General features: G+C 44.8%; 1 protein-coding gene across 1 annotated transcript in view; it reads left to right on the top strand.

Moving 5' to 3' along the window:
* LOC138643206 (zinc finger protein 271-like) overlaps positions 1-17885 on the top strand; it is a 72609-nt gene that overhangs the window by 9603 nt on the left and 45121 nt on the right. Inside the window, exons 2-9 of the mRNA XM_069732052.1 lie at positions 1203-1355; positions 2222-2395; positions 2467-2590; positions 4831-4913; positions 5003-5069; positions 5468-5556; positions 5700-5820; positions 6896-8183. Of these exons, the coding sequence (XP_069588153.1) occupies positions 1278-1355; positions 2222-2395; positions 2467-2590; positions 4831-4913; positions 5003-5069; positions 5468-5556; positions 5700-5820; positions 6896-8183 (2024 nt within the window). The 5' untranslated portion in view covers positions 1203-1277. The remainder of the gene's footprint in view (positions 1-1202; positions 1356-2221; positions 2396-2466; positions 2591-4830; positions 4914-5002; positions 5070-5467; positions 5557-5699; positions 5821-6895; positions 8184-17885) is intronic.

Here is a 17885-nt window from a genome sequence, read left to right as displayed (position 1 = left end):
TCGGCGCTCATAGCAAGTGAGTATTTGTGCTACATACAGGCGATCTAATCATCGCCTCTTTGTACCAGAGCCGATCGGGTTATGGCAGCTTCTAGTCTCACATGGAGACTATTGAAGCATGCCAAAAGTAAAAAAAAAAAAATGTTTAAAAATATGAAAAAAATACAAAAGTTCAAATCACCCCCCTTTCACCCCATTCAAAATAAATCAATAAAAAAATAAGCTCTCACCCAACCCAAGAGATCACGAATAATGGAGACGCTATGGGTATCGGAAAATCGCACAATTTTTTTTAACAAACTTTGGAATTTTTTTTCACCACTGGGATAAAAAAATAACCTAGGCATGTTTGGTGTCTATGAACTCGTAATGACCCGGAGAATCATACTGACAGGTAAGTTTTAGCATTTAGTGAACATAGTAGAAAAACCAAATAAAAAAACAACTGTGGGATTGCACTTTTTTTGCAATTTCACCACACTTGGAATTTTTTTCCCATTTTCCAGTACATGATAAGTTAAAACCAATGGTGTCGTTCAAAAGTACAACTCGTCTCGCAAAAAATAAGCCTTCACATGGCCAAATTGAAGGAAAAATGAAAAGTTATGACTCTGGGAAGGAGGGGAGCGAAAAACGCAAAAACCTCTGGTTGTTAAGGGGTTGAAGGGTCAATACTGACTTTTAGGATTGCTGCTTCCAGAAGGTGGCTCTATAGAGTCCTCTTCCTCTCTGATGAGATGATTTGGATATTTAATTTCCCAGAGAAACATACAAGGCTTTCAAGTCTCTTAATAAATTAATACTGGCCTGTCAGACCTGGGATGTCACTTTCCACAAGGAGAAAACTTACCCCTTAGAGCCCAGTCTTAGCCTCTCACCTAGCCAAATAAGATCTCATACTTTACACTGATGAGGGGCAACACCTTGAAACACTGTGTCTTGAAGTTGAGATGTTCAGCGGATGGACAGCATTTATCGCCCATCGACACGCCGCTCCTCTGTAGGAAAAATCTCTGATTATACATAATAAGATAACGTAAAACGGTTTTGATAAATTCCTATGAATCCAGTGTATATTGACTTCATTTGTCCAGGTGATGAGCGATGGCCGGTAACGGTATTTTATGAGCTGTGAAGCCAAACTACGGCTCAACTGCACAACTCCACCATGACCGTTTGTTTCACCATTTAATACCTTGTAGTGAATGTAACGCGTCACATGTATCCTGTGTAATCCTGGAGAACGTGCCGCACATAAGAGTCCTGAGCGACCGAGGATGGACACGGACCAGAATAACCTCACCAGGAAAATATTAAGCTTCACCTTGGAAATCCTCTACCTGCTGACCGGAGAGGTAAACTTCTGTCCGTACCTTCAAGGGATTATTTATCATCCGAAACATCGGAAAGGTAAAATCCATAAGAGGAAGTAATAGGAGCGATCCGATGTCCTGTAAAAAGGCTCCGGAGCCTTGTAGGAAAGGTAAAATCCATAAGAGGAAGTAATAGGAACGTTCCGATGTCCTGTAAAAAGGCTCCGGAGCCTTGTAGGAAAGGTAAAATCCATAAGAGGAAGTAATAGGAACGATCCGATGTCCTGTAAAAAGGCTCCGGAGCCTTGTAGGAAAGGTAAAATCCATAAGAGGAAGTAATAGGAACGTTCCGATGTCCTGTAAAAAGGCTCCGGAGCCTTGTAGGAAAGGTAAAATCCATAAGAGGAAGTAATAGGAACAATCCGATGTCCTGTAAAAAGGCTCCGGAGCCTTGTAGGAAAGGTAAAATCCATAAGAGGAAGTAATAGGAACAATCCGATGTCCTGTAAAAAGACTCCGGAGCCTTGTAGGAAAGGTAAAATCCACAAGAGGAAGTAATAGGAACGATCCGATGTCCTGTAAAAAGGCTCCGGAGCCTTGTAGGAAAGGTAAAAGTGTCGAGAAGCAGACGGTGTGTAGATCCGTCACCATTCTGCTCGTATCATCGTGATCACTGCGCCAGAGGTAATGTTGTGGTGCCGACACGAGGAAGAGACGGCGAGGCAGAAACCAAGAGCATCGGATGCGGGAGTGCGGCTCGGAGGCGAGGGGACGCCCAATGGTTGTGGTAGCTTTACTAATCTATAGCAAGGGGCCATCCTCCACGTCAGAGGTTTCTGCACTAATGTAGGCAGCGATTCTTTACCGTACGAGCACTGAAACTTTCACGCTCTCTCTTGGTCACACAGGATTACACACTGGTAAAGAAGACGTCAGGTGACTGTGTGACTCCCAGCAGCCATGAGTCCGGAGGGCGGAGCCTCATCACAGATCCTCCCCCGCACTCCCTGATACATGAGAGGAGCAAGAAGAAGAGAATCCTGGAACTGACCAACAAGATGATTGAGCTGCTGACCGGAGAGGTGACTGCTGGGACATTATACGGGACCGGCACTGGAGGATTCTGGGTAATGACGCTCTCATTGTCTGTCAGGTTCCTATAAGGTGTCAGGACGTCACCATCTATTTCTCCATGGAGGAGTGGGAGTATCTAGAAGGACACAAGGATCTGTACGAGGACGTCATGATGGAGGACGCCCAGCCCCGCACGTCACCAGGTGAGAGGAGAGACGTATATATGAGCCTTGTTGCCCGCTGCCGTGAGCACAGATGTGAGTAATGATATGTGATGTGGGGACTCCCTGTTTAGGCCCCTAGTAAACATTTTATAGGGCTACATTCACTCGACAGATTTTCTCATCCATCCAGCTGGCTCAGTAGACTGTGCTGTATACTGCAGAGACGTCCCACAATATAAATAATATCCTGTGCGGTCTGTGTTACACTGGTGATGTTATTGGCCGCATGTGTCACTGTACGGCCATAGTGATGTACGCTGGAGACTGTAAAGGAAACCGGTCAATCAATTCTTGCCGTCCAAACCATGTTGTTTTGGCATGATTGCATTTTATCCTAAGTCATATGGCAAGGCTCGTTAAAGGGTTGACATGGACTTTTAGGATCACTGCTTCCTTTAGGTGGCGCTGGAGTTCTAGTCCTCTTACTCTGAAGAAACAATGTGTACGGCTGCAGTCGGAGACGTCTGGGACCAACAGTAGAGAGGAGACTCCTCCGGTGCTGCCCGCACCGGCCTCCACTGCTCTAGTGACCGGTCTCTCCCATGTGTGTGTGTAGGGAGAGACCTGTCAATCACCTGCAGCGGAGCAGGTAGAATCCAGCGGAGGTGGCAGCTCCTGTACGTCTATCAGTATAGTCCTCAGCCGGCTTTCCAGACTTTTCAGAGATAAACTTACCTGGCTGCAGGTGTGCCGACGACCTCTGATTCCTGCTTCTCGTGGTCTGGGCTGCTTGATTCAAGTGACAGCTTCCCTTTAACCAGGGATATTCATTGGAAAACCTTAACCCATCATGACCTTTGACAAAGTTGCGTCATAGGAACCTCCGGTCACCGTGTCTCCAGACAGGAGCGGGCCCCAGTACTTCCAGAACTGAAGATGCCTGTATAGTACCAGGGCAACATTTCCCCATTGAGGTCCCTCAAGCTTCTAAGAAAGGAAGGTCAAAGAATAGGTGCAAAGTGTGTTACAGAAGGGGGATAAGAAATGGCACCCTTTTTCAGTGTGACACCTGCCCCGATAAACCTGGTCTGTGTATAAAAGACTGTTTCAATTCAAACTGTACCACAATCCAATCCATGGGCTACTATATCTATTTCTGACCTTGCTGTAATTTATTGCTTGACTTGATGTACACTACACTGCTCACATATGCCACTGCATCATAAAATTTACATACCAGGAAATCACAAGATCATTTCTATTATAAGGTCACTTGTTGGGGTTTATGCTAATTTGGCAAATGCTTCATGGCACCCCCAAACAATTCCATCAAAGTCCAAAACATGACTTCCTCCTTTTGGAGCTCATCAGTGCATCCAAACTGTAGTTTTCCCCCACATATAGAGTATCCAGTATTTGCACAACACATTTTGGGGTCCATTTTTTTCCCCTGTGACCATCGTGAAAATAAAATATTTTGTCCTAAAGCAACATTTTTGTGGGAAAAAGTAAAATGTTATTTTTTTTTCCTTTCACATTGCTTTCGTTCCCCTGAAAAACCTAAAGGGTTAATAAGCTTCTTGAATGTGGTTTTGAGCACTTTGAGGGGTGCAGTCATAATTAACTGGTTTGACATTGAAGCTCCAGAGTCATGACTTCTTTAAGTGACAGTGGTCCGAATTTTACGATTTGGACTGGTCAGGAAGGTGAAAACAGGCTTGAGGGTGAAGAGGTTAAGGGCAGTACACAGTGAATAGAGACAAGACCCTCATAGCACAATATAACAGTTACTGTGATTTACTCATCAAAACAAATTCTACATCAAAGTGAAACCTTTCCTCAAGTCCTGCTTCCATTTCTTAAGGTTGATGTCAGTCATAAAGCTACTTTGGCGGCAAGTCACGGTCTACTCGTAACCCTACTGTGATGCCGGTTCTCATTTTAGTGTCAACCTATAAAAAATAAGGATAATAAGTGATTGGTTTTGGATTTATGTCACTAAAACCTGTTGTACCCTCTGCCAGAAGATGCCTCAGAGGTGAGCGGCCTCAGAAAATGTTTCTGGTTTACGTGATCTTCAGTAGATTAGTGTAAGCTGACGAGGACGGAGCAGCTGGTACTAAAATATAGCAATGGCTGTAAGAGTCTTGTTACAAAGGAGGGAGTCTTTGTGATTTTCTCATGGGCTCATGGAAAACCATTATCATCAAGTGTAATCGTCTGTTTCTTACTATGTCTGCCCACTTTACCATAACATTCACCGATTGTGTCTCCCACAGATGGATCCAGGAGGAGAAACCCACCAGAGAGATGTTCCCAGGACCGTCCAGAGGAGAATCACTACGTCCCGGAGAATCATCAGGTAGATGACACTAAAGTCTCATCACCGACCTTCGACCATAAAGAGATGGAACCAAAGTTCATTCTACTGTTTTTTTTTCTTCTGTTTAGGGTGAAGATCTGATGAACATTAACGTTGATGTTGTACATGTAGAAGAGATGGAGGACGATCAGCTGAGTAAGGCGTTTTTTTTTCTTCAAAACTGTACTAGTTTTGGTCGTAGTTTCTTAAATGTGAGGGAAAAAAGTTTAGGCACTTTCTCCATGAATATCGGACCATCCAAGTCCTTTTTCATAGACCCATAGACTTGCATGGCTGATTTTGATCTGACATTCAGATGAAAATCAGACCTGTCTCCACAATTTTGTGCTGACTACCAGGACCGTGAAAAATCACAGATAGGTGAATGACCCAAATACTATTGTAGGTACAAGTGCTATTGCACGCCTATGAAAAAACAGACATCTGAATGGGGCGGAGGGGAGACCATCACTGGTTGTAAAAGAGCGTCCTCAAGATACAACTCCCATCATCCTATCATCACATGCAAACTATCTGCACTGTGTCTCCTACAGATGAAAGAGACCCCCCAGAGAGATGTCCCCGTCCTCTGTATTCCCCGGACCGTCCAGAGGGAAGTCACAATGTCCCGGAGACTCATCAGGTAGAGGACGCTGAGCTCTGTAGCAAATCTATAGAGGGACGTGCGGACATTTTCCCTGCACTCAGAGATTTTGTGATAGAATTGCGGGGATTTCTTACATTAACCCATTGGATTTTTCCTTCAATTTGCATATGTCACATCAGGGGGAAGATTGGAGTAATATTAATGTGGAGGTTAAAGCAGAACAAGAAGAGACGATGATGAGGAGCGATCCACCGAGTGTGAGTGACGTGGGAGAGGAAATTCCCATAGATTTTACTGCAGGTATGTAAGATTGAAGAACGGGGATTCACAGCTTTCTTAAACTGGTTGTTTGTCTATATTATTATTATGATTTGCTGATATAGTGCCATTATATTCCTCAGGGCTTTATATCCATCATCATGGTCATCACTGACCCCAATGGGGGTTTAATCTAAATTCCCTATCAGTATGTCTTTGGAGTGTGCGAGGAAATCCACGCAAACACGGGGAGAACATACAAACTCCTTGAAGATGTTGGCCATGGTGGGATCTGAACCCAAGACCCCAGTACTGCAAAGCAAAAGTGCTAATCACATAGCCACAATGCAGTGCTAACCACTGAGCCACCGTGCTGCCCAATATTTACTACTGTGCTAACTACTGAGCCACCGCGCTGCTCAGCACATAATACAGTGCTAACCACTGCACCACCGTGCTGCCCAGGCTACAAGTCTGCAGTCACTCTATACAACTGCAGACTTGTGAAACCTCACATCATGCACAATGTACGTTTGAGGATTCTCTGGTGCCGGCGCTGTGACCGCGAGTATGCGATTTACATAATTCCAGCCACATTCCGACTAGACTTGCATTCAGAGAAGTTGCTCTCATCTAGTTGTCATGTGACCACGTGTATGCAAATCTCTGAATCAATTGAAGCAGAAAAAACTTATCCCATACACAAAAAAAGGCAAAACTTTTTTAAAGCATTATTTTAATGTGGATTTTTCTGATGGAAAAATCTATTTTAAAAATATTTCCAGGTCAAAATGCCCTAAGATTCGGATTACACATGTAATTTCTTATACACTTTGATTTTATTTGCTATTCCTTGTGAATTTACTCCTGGCCAGATGTCTACTCAAAAGAAAAGAGAAATATAAGGGTATGGCTCGTACTTCTTCCTGCTGGATTTACTTCTGGCTTTGGCTCAGAAAAACTGCATGTGATTTAGAGAAAAAATTACAACCCATTCTTAACCCTAAACAAATTTATCGACTAAAGTCCAGATCATATAAAATCTGCACGTATTTGGGAATGTTTTAAGTATTTTTCTAAATTGTGGTTAATATAATTCTATCATTAATCGTTTCAGAAAATTCCAGTAAAAATGTCATATCACTAAATTGTAAAGTAGAAGATGAAGATATCGTTCATCACTCCTCTGAAGAAAACCTTCTCACCCTCACTGTACACCCAGGACTCCACAGTACAGATCTCTCTTATAGTCCACCTTATCTTGAGGATACTACTTGTGACCAATCAAAGCTTCTTATGACAAGTGCAGATCAGGAAGATGGTAAATTATTTCAGTTTACAAAAAGCTCAGATCTCTGTACCCACAGAAGAATTAACACTGGGGAGAAGCAGAGCTCCTTTTCAGAATGTGAAATGTGCTTAACTAATAAACCAGGCCTTTATCAACACGTATTAAGTCTGACAGGAAAGAAGCCATACTCCTGTTCAGAATGTGGGAAGTGTTTTGACTATAAATCAGCACTTATTCAACATGAGAGAATTCACACAGGAGAGAAGCCGTATTCATGTTCAGAATGTGGGAAATGCTTTACAAATAAATCAAATCTTGATGCCCATGAGAGAATTCACACAAGCGAGGTGCCATCTTCATATTCAATAAATGGAAAAAGTGACACAGTGGTGAAGACCTTTTCATGTTCACTCTGTTCAAAATGTTTTACAAGAAAAACAAATCTTATTAGACATATGCGAACTCACACAGGAGAAAAGCCTTATTCATGTTCAGAATGTGGAAAATGTTTTCAAGATAAATCAAATCTTGTTGTTCATGAAAGAGTTCACACAGGACAGAATCTTTTTCCATGTCCAGAATGTGGGAAATGTTTTAATATCAAAGCAGAACTTGTGATACATGAGAGAATACACACAGGAGAGAAGCCGTATTCCTGTTCAGAATGTGGGAAATGCTTTTCAGTTAAATCAATTCTCGTTAAACATTGGTTAATTCACACAGGAGAGAAGCCGCATGCCTGTTCAGTATGTGGGAAATGCTTTTCACATAAATCAAGCCTCATTACACATAAGAGAATTCACACAGGAGAGAAGCCGTATTCATGTTCAGAATGTGGGAGGTGCTTTACAGCTAAATCAACTTATGTAAAACATTTGAGAGGTCACACAGGAGAGAAACCATATTCCTGTTCAGTATGTGGGAGGTGTTTTAAAATTAAAGCAGGTCTTGTAGCACATGAGAGAATTCACACAGGGGAGAGGCCATTTCCATGTTCAATATGTGACAAGTGCTTTAAAGATAGAACAACTCTTGTACATCATGAGAGAACTCACTCCGGAGAGAAGCCGTATTCATGTTCCATTTGTGGGAAATGTTTTATTACTAAATCCAGGTGTGATAAACATAAGAAAAGTCACACAGAAGAGAAGCCATTTTGATATTTTCTAGGTGGAAAATGTTTTACGGTAAAATCATATTTTGAAACCAGAGAATTCACATAGAGGAGAAACCGTATTGGTGTGTGAAAAGTGGGCAGTGCAATTAGAGCAAAATGCATTTAGTACATCAGGTCACTCACAGACATGAAAAAGGGCAATTGGAATGATTTTTTTTTAAGGATCTGCCAAACACCCAACTGAGGCCAGCAGCCATCGGCGTCTATGGATGAAATGTATTGTGGATTTAATTAATGACAAAGGGCAAGCCAGCATCCGGGTTCTGATCAAAGTAATCCAACTTTATTTCTTAAATCTGAAATCCAGAACATTTTTTTCTGACAGATACTTATGACTATAATGCGGAAAAGAAGAAGAACTTTAGTTACTTCCCAAGCAGTGCAGCCAAGATGTTTCCGTGACCTTTTCTCTTTATTGCTGTATTCGTAAATGTATCCCAACTACATTTGCACTATGGGCAGCACGGTGGCGCAGTGGTTAGCACTGCAGCCTTGCAGCGCTGGGGTCCTGGGTTCTAATCCCACCCAGGACAACATCTGCAAAGAGTTTGTATGTTCTCTCCGTGTTTGCGTGGGTTTCCTCTGGGCACTCCGGTTTCCTCCCACATTCCAAAGACATACTGATAGGGATTCTAGATTGTGAGCCCCATCGGGGACAGTAATGATAATGTGTGCAAACTGTAAAGCGTTGCGGAATATGTTAGTGCTATATAAAGAAAAAAAAAAGAAAGATAAAAGAACTATGTGAGAATGCAGAGTGACATGGGGAAGAAGTAAGAACAGCCCATGTAAACATTTTTATTTTTTTAAAAGAAAGGGTGCCATCAAAAAAAAGATTTTTTTTTAACAATTGAAAAAATAAAAAAATATTAATGTTTTGTTTTTTTGTAAATATTATTTGTTTTAAATTAAATAATATATGAAAAATAATTTTAAAAGGTTTAGAATTTCCATTTTTAAACACTAGGGAGAGCAGCTGCTGAAATTTGCCAAGAAAACCTAGTGTACAACTATCTCACATTACGACCACAGTAAGGGTATGTGCACACGTCCGGATTTTATGCAGAAATTTCCTGAACAAAATCGGAGATTTTCTGCAGAAAATCCGCACACGTTTTTCTCGCGTTTTACTCGCGGTTTTTGCACGGTTTTTGCTTGGCTTTTGTGTGGATTTTTCAAGTTTTTTTCCGAAGCTTCCCAATAATTAAATAGCGGGAAATCCACGATAAATCAGCAAAATTAATGAACATGCTGCGTATTTCTCCACGATGCATTTTTATCGCGGAAAAAAACACAACATGTACACAAAAATTGCGGAATACATTCAGAATGATGGGATGCTTTATGTATGCGTTTTTTAAGCGTTTTTGCCACGGAAAACCGCCAAAAAATCCGGAACGTGTGCACACACCCTAAATGTAAGCGGGGTCTGATCACATGTGCATGACCTCAAGCCTTCCCTTCTCTTCTGTTTGCAACAGGATAAGAAAGGTGAAGTTTAGGATCCCAGTGCTGAGCCATCACTGGTGACTGCAGAGTGATACTGAAAAGTAGACCTCGTCAATGAGGTCGGCCGGCAGCTCCGATTCTGTTAGTGCTGCTTGCTGTATCATAAGCTGGAGTTAGATACGTGGAGTGTGTCACATGTGTGATTAAATAAAGATTAGAGTAACGCCCTGGGATTAGATACAGAGCTGAGTATAGTGTATCACACAATGAGATTAGATAAGCAGAATGTAATGTGTGACCCCGCTCCGTCCATAATGGCCCTATATGTTGCCCCACAGTATAATGGCCCCATATATTGCCCCACAGTATAATGGCCCCATATAGTGCCCCACAGTATATTGGCCCCATATATTGCTTCACAGTATAATGGCCCCATATATTGCCTCACAGTATAATGGCCCCATATAGTGCCCCACAGTATAATGGCCCCATATATTGACTCACAGTATAATGGCCCCATATATTGCGTCACAGTATAATGGCCCCATATATTGCCCCACAGTATAATGGCCCCATATAGTGCCCCACAGTATAGTGGCCCCATATATTGCCCCACAGTATAATGGCCCCATATAGTGCCCCACAGTATAATGGTCCCATATATTGCCCCACAGTATAATGGCCCCATATATTGCCTCACAGTATAATGGCCTCATATAGTGCCCCACAGTATAATGGCCCCATATAGTGCCCCACAGTATAATGGCCCCATATATTGCCTCACAGTATAATGGCCCCATATAGTGACCCACAGTATAATGGCCCCATATATTGCCTCACAGTATAATGGCCCCATATAGTGCCCCACAGTATAATGGCCCCATATAGTGCCCTACAGTATAATGGCCCCATATATTGCCTCACGGTATAATGGCCCCATATAGTGCCCCACAGTATAATGGCCCCATATAGTGCCCCACAGTATAATGGCCCCATATATTGCCCCACAGTATAATGGCCCCATATAGTGCCCCACAGTATAATGGCCCCCTATAGTGCCCCACAGTATAATGGCCCCATATATTGCCCCACAGTATAATGGCCCCATATAGTGCCCCACAGTATAATGGCCCCATATAGTGCCCCACAGTATAATGGCCCCATATAGTGCCCCACAGTATAATGGTTCCATATAGTGCTCCACAGTTCGAGGTGATGGGCTTCTGGAATATTTTTCATTCTTTAAACTGAAAGCAAATGTTTAAGGGGAGGATGTGCATACTTCTGCCCATTCAGGGGGCTGATCCCAGCGAGGGAGGAAGAAGCCAAATATATAGTCAGGGATTTGGGGAGAGGATCTATGATAAGGTCTTGGAGTACATGGATGTTTGGAGATTGGTTGCTGGCTGGGCAAGATCCCTCTGCTGCTGTTGAGGGATCCGTCATCTGGATTTCAGGAGCTTAAGGACAATTGCTGCTGATAGCCACAGTATAAAGGCCTCATATAGTGTCCCACGGTATAACGGCCCCATATAGTGCCCACAGCATAATTTCCCCATATAGTTCCCCACAGTATAATTGCCTCATGTAGCGCCCCACAATATAACGGCCTCATGTGGTGCCCCACAGTATAATGAGCCCATATATTGCACCACAGTAGAATGGCCTCATTTTTAATGATATTCAAAATCAAAGTGGAAGATGAAGTTACAGGCTGATCTAACTTCAGTGGAAATTCCGCAATACAAGGAAATGATGCTCAGTAATGTGTGTGGCCTCCGCGTACCTGTATGACCTCCCTACAATTCCTGGGCATGCTCCTGATGAGGCGACGGATGGTCTCCTGAGGGATCTCCTCCCAGACCTAGGTTAAAGCCTCAGGCAATTCCTGGCCAGTCTGTGGTGCGATGTGGATGGAACAAGATATGATTTCCTGGATGTGCTGGATTGGATTCAGGTCTGGAGAACGCGCGGGCCAGTCCATAGCTTCAATGCCTTCATCTTGCAGGAACTGCTGACACACTCCAGCCACATGAGGTCTGGCATTGTCCTGCATTAGGAGGAACCCAGGGCCACCGCACCAGCATATGGTCTCACAAGGGGTCTGAGGATCTCATCTCGGTGCCTAATGGCAGTCAGGCTACCTCTGGCGAGCACATGGAGGGCTGTGCGGCCCTCCAAAGAAATGCCACCCCATACCATTACTGACCCACTGCCAAACCGGTCATGCTGAAGGATGTTGCAGGCAGCAGATCGCTCTCCATGGCGTCTCCAGACTCTGTCACGTGTGCTCAGTGTGAACCTGCTTTCATCTGTGAAGAGCACCGGACGCAAATGTCAAATCTGCCAATCTTGGTGTATTGCGGCAAATGGCAATCGCCCTTCATGGTGTTGGGCTGTGAGCACAACCCCCATCTGTGGACATCAGACCCTCATACCATGCTCATACCACCATCATGGAGTCAGTGTCTAAGGCTGGAGTCGCACTAAGCGACAATTCATGTGCGCGTACAGTAATATCACAGCGTGACAGGTTAGAATAGAATCGATAGAATAGGTATATACACATAGATTACAGAGATACTGTATATGCCGTATTTTTCGGACCATAAGCTGCACCTAGGTTTTAGAGGAGGAATTTAGAAAAAAAACTTGAAGCAATGTACTCAATTTTATAACTAATATCCCCTATCCTGGTATGATTGGCCCCATCCTTATCCTGGTATGATTGGCCCCATCCTTATCCTGGTATGATTGGCCCCATCCTTATCCTGGTATGATTGGCCCCATCCTTATCCTGGTATGATTGGTCCCATCCTTATCCTGGTATGATTGGCCCCATCCTTATCCTGGTATGATTGGCCCCATCCTTATCCTGGTATGATTGGCCCCATCCTTATCCTGGTATGATTGGCCCCATCCTTATCCTGGTATGATTGGCCCCATCCTTATCCTGGTATGATTGGCCCCATCCTTATCCTGGTATGATTGGCCCCATCCTTATCCTGGTATGATTGGCCCCATCCTTATCCTGGTATGATTGGCCCCATCCTTATCCTGGTATGATTGGCCCCATCCTTATCCTGGTATGATTGGCCCCATCCTTATCGTGGTATGATTGGCCCCATCCTTATCCTGGTATGATTGGCCCCATCCTTATCCTGGTATGGTTGGCCCCATCCTTATCCTGGTATGGTTGGCCCCATCCTTATCCTGGTATGATTGGCCCCATCCTTATCCTGGTATGATTGGCCCCATCCTTATCCTGGTATGATTGGCCCCATCCTTATCCTGGTATGATTGGTCCCATCCTTATCCTGGTATGATTGGCCCCATCCTTATCCTGGTATGATTGGTCCCATCCTTATCCTGGTATGATTGGCCCCATCCTTATCCTGGTATGATTGGCCCCATCCTTATCCTGGTATGATTGGTCCCATCCTTATCCTGGTATGCATGGCCCCATCCTTATCCTGGTATGATTGGCCCCATCCTTATCCTGGTATGATTGGTCCCATCCTTATCCTGGTATGATTGGCCCCATCCTTATCCTGGTATGATTGGCCCCATCCTTATCCTGGTATGATTGGTCCCATCCTTATCCTGGTATGATTGGCCCCATCCTTATCCTGGTATGATTGGCCCCATCCTTATCCTGGTATGATTGGCCCCATCCTTATCCTGGTATGATTGGTCCCATCCTTATCCTGGTATGATTGGCTCCATCCTTATCCTGGTATGATTGGCCCCATCCTTATCCTGGTATGATTGGTCCCATCCTTATCCTGGTATGATTGGCCCCATCCTTATCCTGGTATGATTGGTCCCATCCTTATCCTGGTATGATTGGCTCCATCCTTATCCTGATATGATTGGCTCCATCCTTATCCTGGTATGATTGGTCCCATCCTTATCCTGGTATGATTGGCCCCATCCTTATCCTGGTATGATTGGCTCCATCCTTATCCTGGTATGATTGGCCCCATCCTTATCCTGGTATGATTGGTCCCATCCTTATCCTGGTATGATTGGTCCCATCCTTATCCTGGTATGATTGGCCCCATCCTTATCCTGGTATGATTGGCCTCATCCTTATCCTGGTATGATTGGCCCCATCCTTATCCTGGTATGATTGGCCCCATCCTTATCCTGGTATGATTGGCCCCATCCATATCCTGGTATGATTGGCCCCATCCTTATCCTGGTATGATTGGCCCCATCCTTATCGTGGTATGATTGGTCCCATCCTTATCCTGGTATGATTGCCCCATCCTTATCCTGGTATGATTGGCCCCATCCTTATCCTCGTATGCGTGGCCCCATCCTTATCCTGGTATGATTGGCCCCATCCATATCCTGGTATGATTGGCCCCATCCTTATCCTGGTATGATTGCCCCATCCTTATCCTGGTATGATTGGCCCCATCCTTATCCTCGTATGCGTGGCCCCATCCTTATCCTGGTATGATTGGCCCCATCCTTATCCTGGTATGATGGGGCGGCACGGTGGCGCAGTGGTTAGCACATCAGCCTTGCAGCGCTGGAGTCCTGGGTTCTAATCCCACCCAGGACAACATCTGCAAAGAGTATGTATGTTCTCTCCGTGCTTGCGTGGGTTTCCTCCGGGTACTCCGGTTTCCTCCCACATTCCAAAGACATACTGATAGGGAATCTAGATTGTGAGCCCCATCGGGGACAGTGATGATAATGTGTGCAAACTGTAAAGCGCTGCGGAATATGTTAGCGCTATACAAAAATAAAGATTATTTATTTATTTATTGGCCCCATCCTTATCCTGGTATGATTGGCCCCATCCTTATCCTGGTATGATTGGCCCCATCCTTATCGTGGTATGATTGGCCCCATCCTTATCCTGGTATGATTGGCCCCATCCTTATCGTGGTATGATTGGCCCCATCCTTATCCTGGTATGATTGGCCCCATCCTTATCCTGGTATGATTGGCCCCATCCTTATCCTGGTATGCATGGCCCCATCCTTATCCTGGTATGATTGGCCCCAACTTTATCCTGGTATGATTGGCCCCATCCTTATCCTGGTATGATTGGCCCCATCCTTATCGTGGTATGATTGGCCCCATCCTTATCCTGGTATGCATGGCCCCATCCTTATCCTGGTATGATTGGCCCCATCCTTATCCTGGTATGATTGGCCCCATCCTTATCCTGGTATGATTGGCCCCATCCTTATCCTGGTATGATTGGCCCCATCCTTATCCTGGTATGATTGGCCCCATCCTTATCGTGGTATGATTGGCCCCATCCTTATCGTGGTATGATTGGCCCCATCCTTATCCTGGTATGATTGGCCCCATCCTTATCGTGGTATGATTGGTCCCATCCTTATCCTGGTATGATTGGCCCCATCCTTATCCTGGTAGGATTGGCCCCATCCTTATCGTGGTATGATTGGTCCCATCCTTATCCTGGTATGATTGGCCCCATCCTTATCCTGGTATGATTGGCCCCATCCTTATCCTGGTATGATTGGCCCCATCCTTATCGTGGTATGATTGGTCCCATCCTTATCGTGGTATGATTGGTCCCATCCTTATCCTGGTAGGATTAGCCCCATCCTTATCCTGGTATGATTGGTCCCATCCTTATCCTGGTAGGATTGGCCCCATCCTTATCCTGGTATGATTGGCCCCATCCTTATCCTGGTATGATTGGCCCCATCCTTATTCTGGTATTATTGGCCCCATCCTTAACCTGGTCCTCATCTGCAAGGAATTTTTATGTTCTTCCCGTCTCTATAAACACATGTTACCTGTCTGACGGCACTGCGAGCGTGGGAACTTTCTCCTGCTCGCGGTGCCGTCAGGTCCTGGAAGTTCACAGCCAATAAACTCATTTCACCTTTCTGACATCAGCGCGAGCGCCATGGGAAAATGTCCCACTGCGCTCGTGCTGACGTCACATACGAGTAGGTGAAGCGAGTTCATTCAGAGTTCACTCTGTGATTTAACTGTATGCAGCAGATGAATTGCCAGCTTTTCAAATGACATCTGTGTGTAAAAATCGGACAGCACTTGCATGGTCCAAGTGCTATGCGTTTTTTTTTTCTCACACCCATAGGCTTGCATTGGTGAGTCTCGGTGACAATTGCAGCATGATGCGATTTTACACGAATGTCAACTACGCCTGAGGAAAAAAAATGCTGATGTGAGCTGCACCATAGAGTAACACTGGGCCGAGTGCTATGCAATGTTTTCTCGCCGTATTCTATGGTAGTGTGACTTTGGCCTAACAGTTTAAGTAGACACATGTATGTTAGTGGCTTTCTTGGGGTTAATTTGCAGGTTTTTGACACTGCTTCTCCTTGCACAAAGGAGGAGGTAGCCCTCCTTGTTCCCCCTCCATGTCTTCCGATGTACTGGCCTGTCTCCTGGTATCTGCTCTGGACACTGTACTGACAGACACAGCTGCCCTTCTTGCCACAGCTCGCATTGATGTGCCGTTCTGGATGAGCTGCACTACCTGAGCAACCTCTATTAGCTGTAGACACCACGTCATGCTACTGTACAGTACCTCTAGGGATGAGAGCAATGACAAAATGCAAAAGTTACCAAAACAACGGCCAAAAAGGATGAGCACAGAGAAATGGTCTGTTGTCACCCCCTGCAGAATCGCTCCTTCATAGGGGATGTCTTGCTAATTGCCGATCATTTCTTCCTGTTGTCTGTTCCATTTGTACAACATTAGGAGAAATTGATTCACAATAAGTGTTGCTTCATAACTGGACAGATTGATTTCACAAACATGTGATTGACTTCAAGTTACATTGTGTTGTGTAAGTATTCCCTTTATTTTTTTAGCAGTGTATATTCCCCCATCCTGGTATTTGGCCCCTCCATCCTATTATAGATTCCTCATCATGGTATTTATGTCCCCCAAACTGGTATATAGCCCCATCCTGGTATATTCCTCCCCCATCCTTATATATGGATCCTCCATCCTGGTATATAGCCCCATCCTGGTATATGGCCCTCCATATATTCAGTGCATAGAAAACAATAAACACTTTTACTTACCTTCCCTGTTCTCCCACGCAGCGCGGCGTCCTGTTCAGCGCACAGCAGATGGATGATCTCCCTGCAGTGCTGTGAACAAGGGGTGAGTGATCGCAGCCTGTCCTGGAATACTGATGACAAGCTGCAATCACTGCTTGCCTCTGCTGAAGATACTCATCTCCCCAGGTCCTCCGTTCCCCGACACTTCCTCTTCCCGGCAGCTCCTGTCATCACACACACTGAGCAGTGTTTTGAGATGACAGAGAGGAAAAATGAGCCTGCGGAATACACTACGGGCTACACAACGATGGCCACGATCTCCTCCCACAGCTGTGACCTGCATTGGGCACAGGGTTGTGTGACATCACAGCCACACGAGAACGCGAGTGCTGACACTGCTGGAATGGCGCCTGTTGTGAGTTCTGTTTTTGGGCTCCCTCTGGTGGTTACTGATGGTACTGGGTGACTTGTGTTCTCTGCGGTCTCTGGTGTCCACCTGTTCCATCAGGTTATGGGAGTTTCCTATTTAACCTGGCTTTTTTGTCATTTCCTCGCCGGCTATCAATGTAATCAGCGTGTCTTTTTCCCTCTGCTCCCTGTGTCTGTTATCTTCAGGACAAGCTAAGTTTTGATTTTCCTGTTCCACGTTTTGCTTAATTTTTGTCTTAGTCCAGCTTGCAGATATGTGATTCCTTGCTGCTGGTTGCTCTAGTGGGCTGAAATTACTCCTCATGTTCCATGAGTTGGCACATGAGTTCAAGTAATTTCAGGATGGTTTTTTGAAGGGTTTTTCGCTGACCGCGCAGTTCACTTTTGTATCCTCTGCTATCTAGCTTTAGCGGGCCTCATTTTTGCTGATTCTATTTTCATAACTACGTATGTGCTTTCCTCTCATTTCACCGTTATTACATGTGGGGGGCTGCTATTTCTGTGGGGTGTTTCTCTGGAGGCAAGTGAGGTCTGTGTTTCTTCTTATAGGGGAAGTTAATCCTTCGGCTGGCGCGAGACGTCTAGGAATCATCGTAGGCACGTTCCCCGGCTACTGCTAGTTGTGTGTTTAGGTTCAGGATCGCGGTCAGCTCAGGTTCCATCACCCTAGAGCTTGTTTTGTTTTTGTGCTTGTCCTTTTGGTGATCCCCTGCCATTGGGATCATGACA

This window comes from Ranitomeya imitator, chromosome 6, assembly GCF_032444005.1.
Source record: "Ranitomeya imitator isolate aRanImi1 chromosome 6, aRanImi1.pri, whole genome shotgun sequence".
Taxonomy (NCBI): Eukaryota; Metazoa; Chordata; class Amphibia; order Anura; family Dendrobatidae; genus Ranitomeya; species Ranitomeya imitator.
Note: the sequence above shows the minus strand (reverse complement) of the source record. Positions and strands in the feature narration are given on the sequence as shown.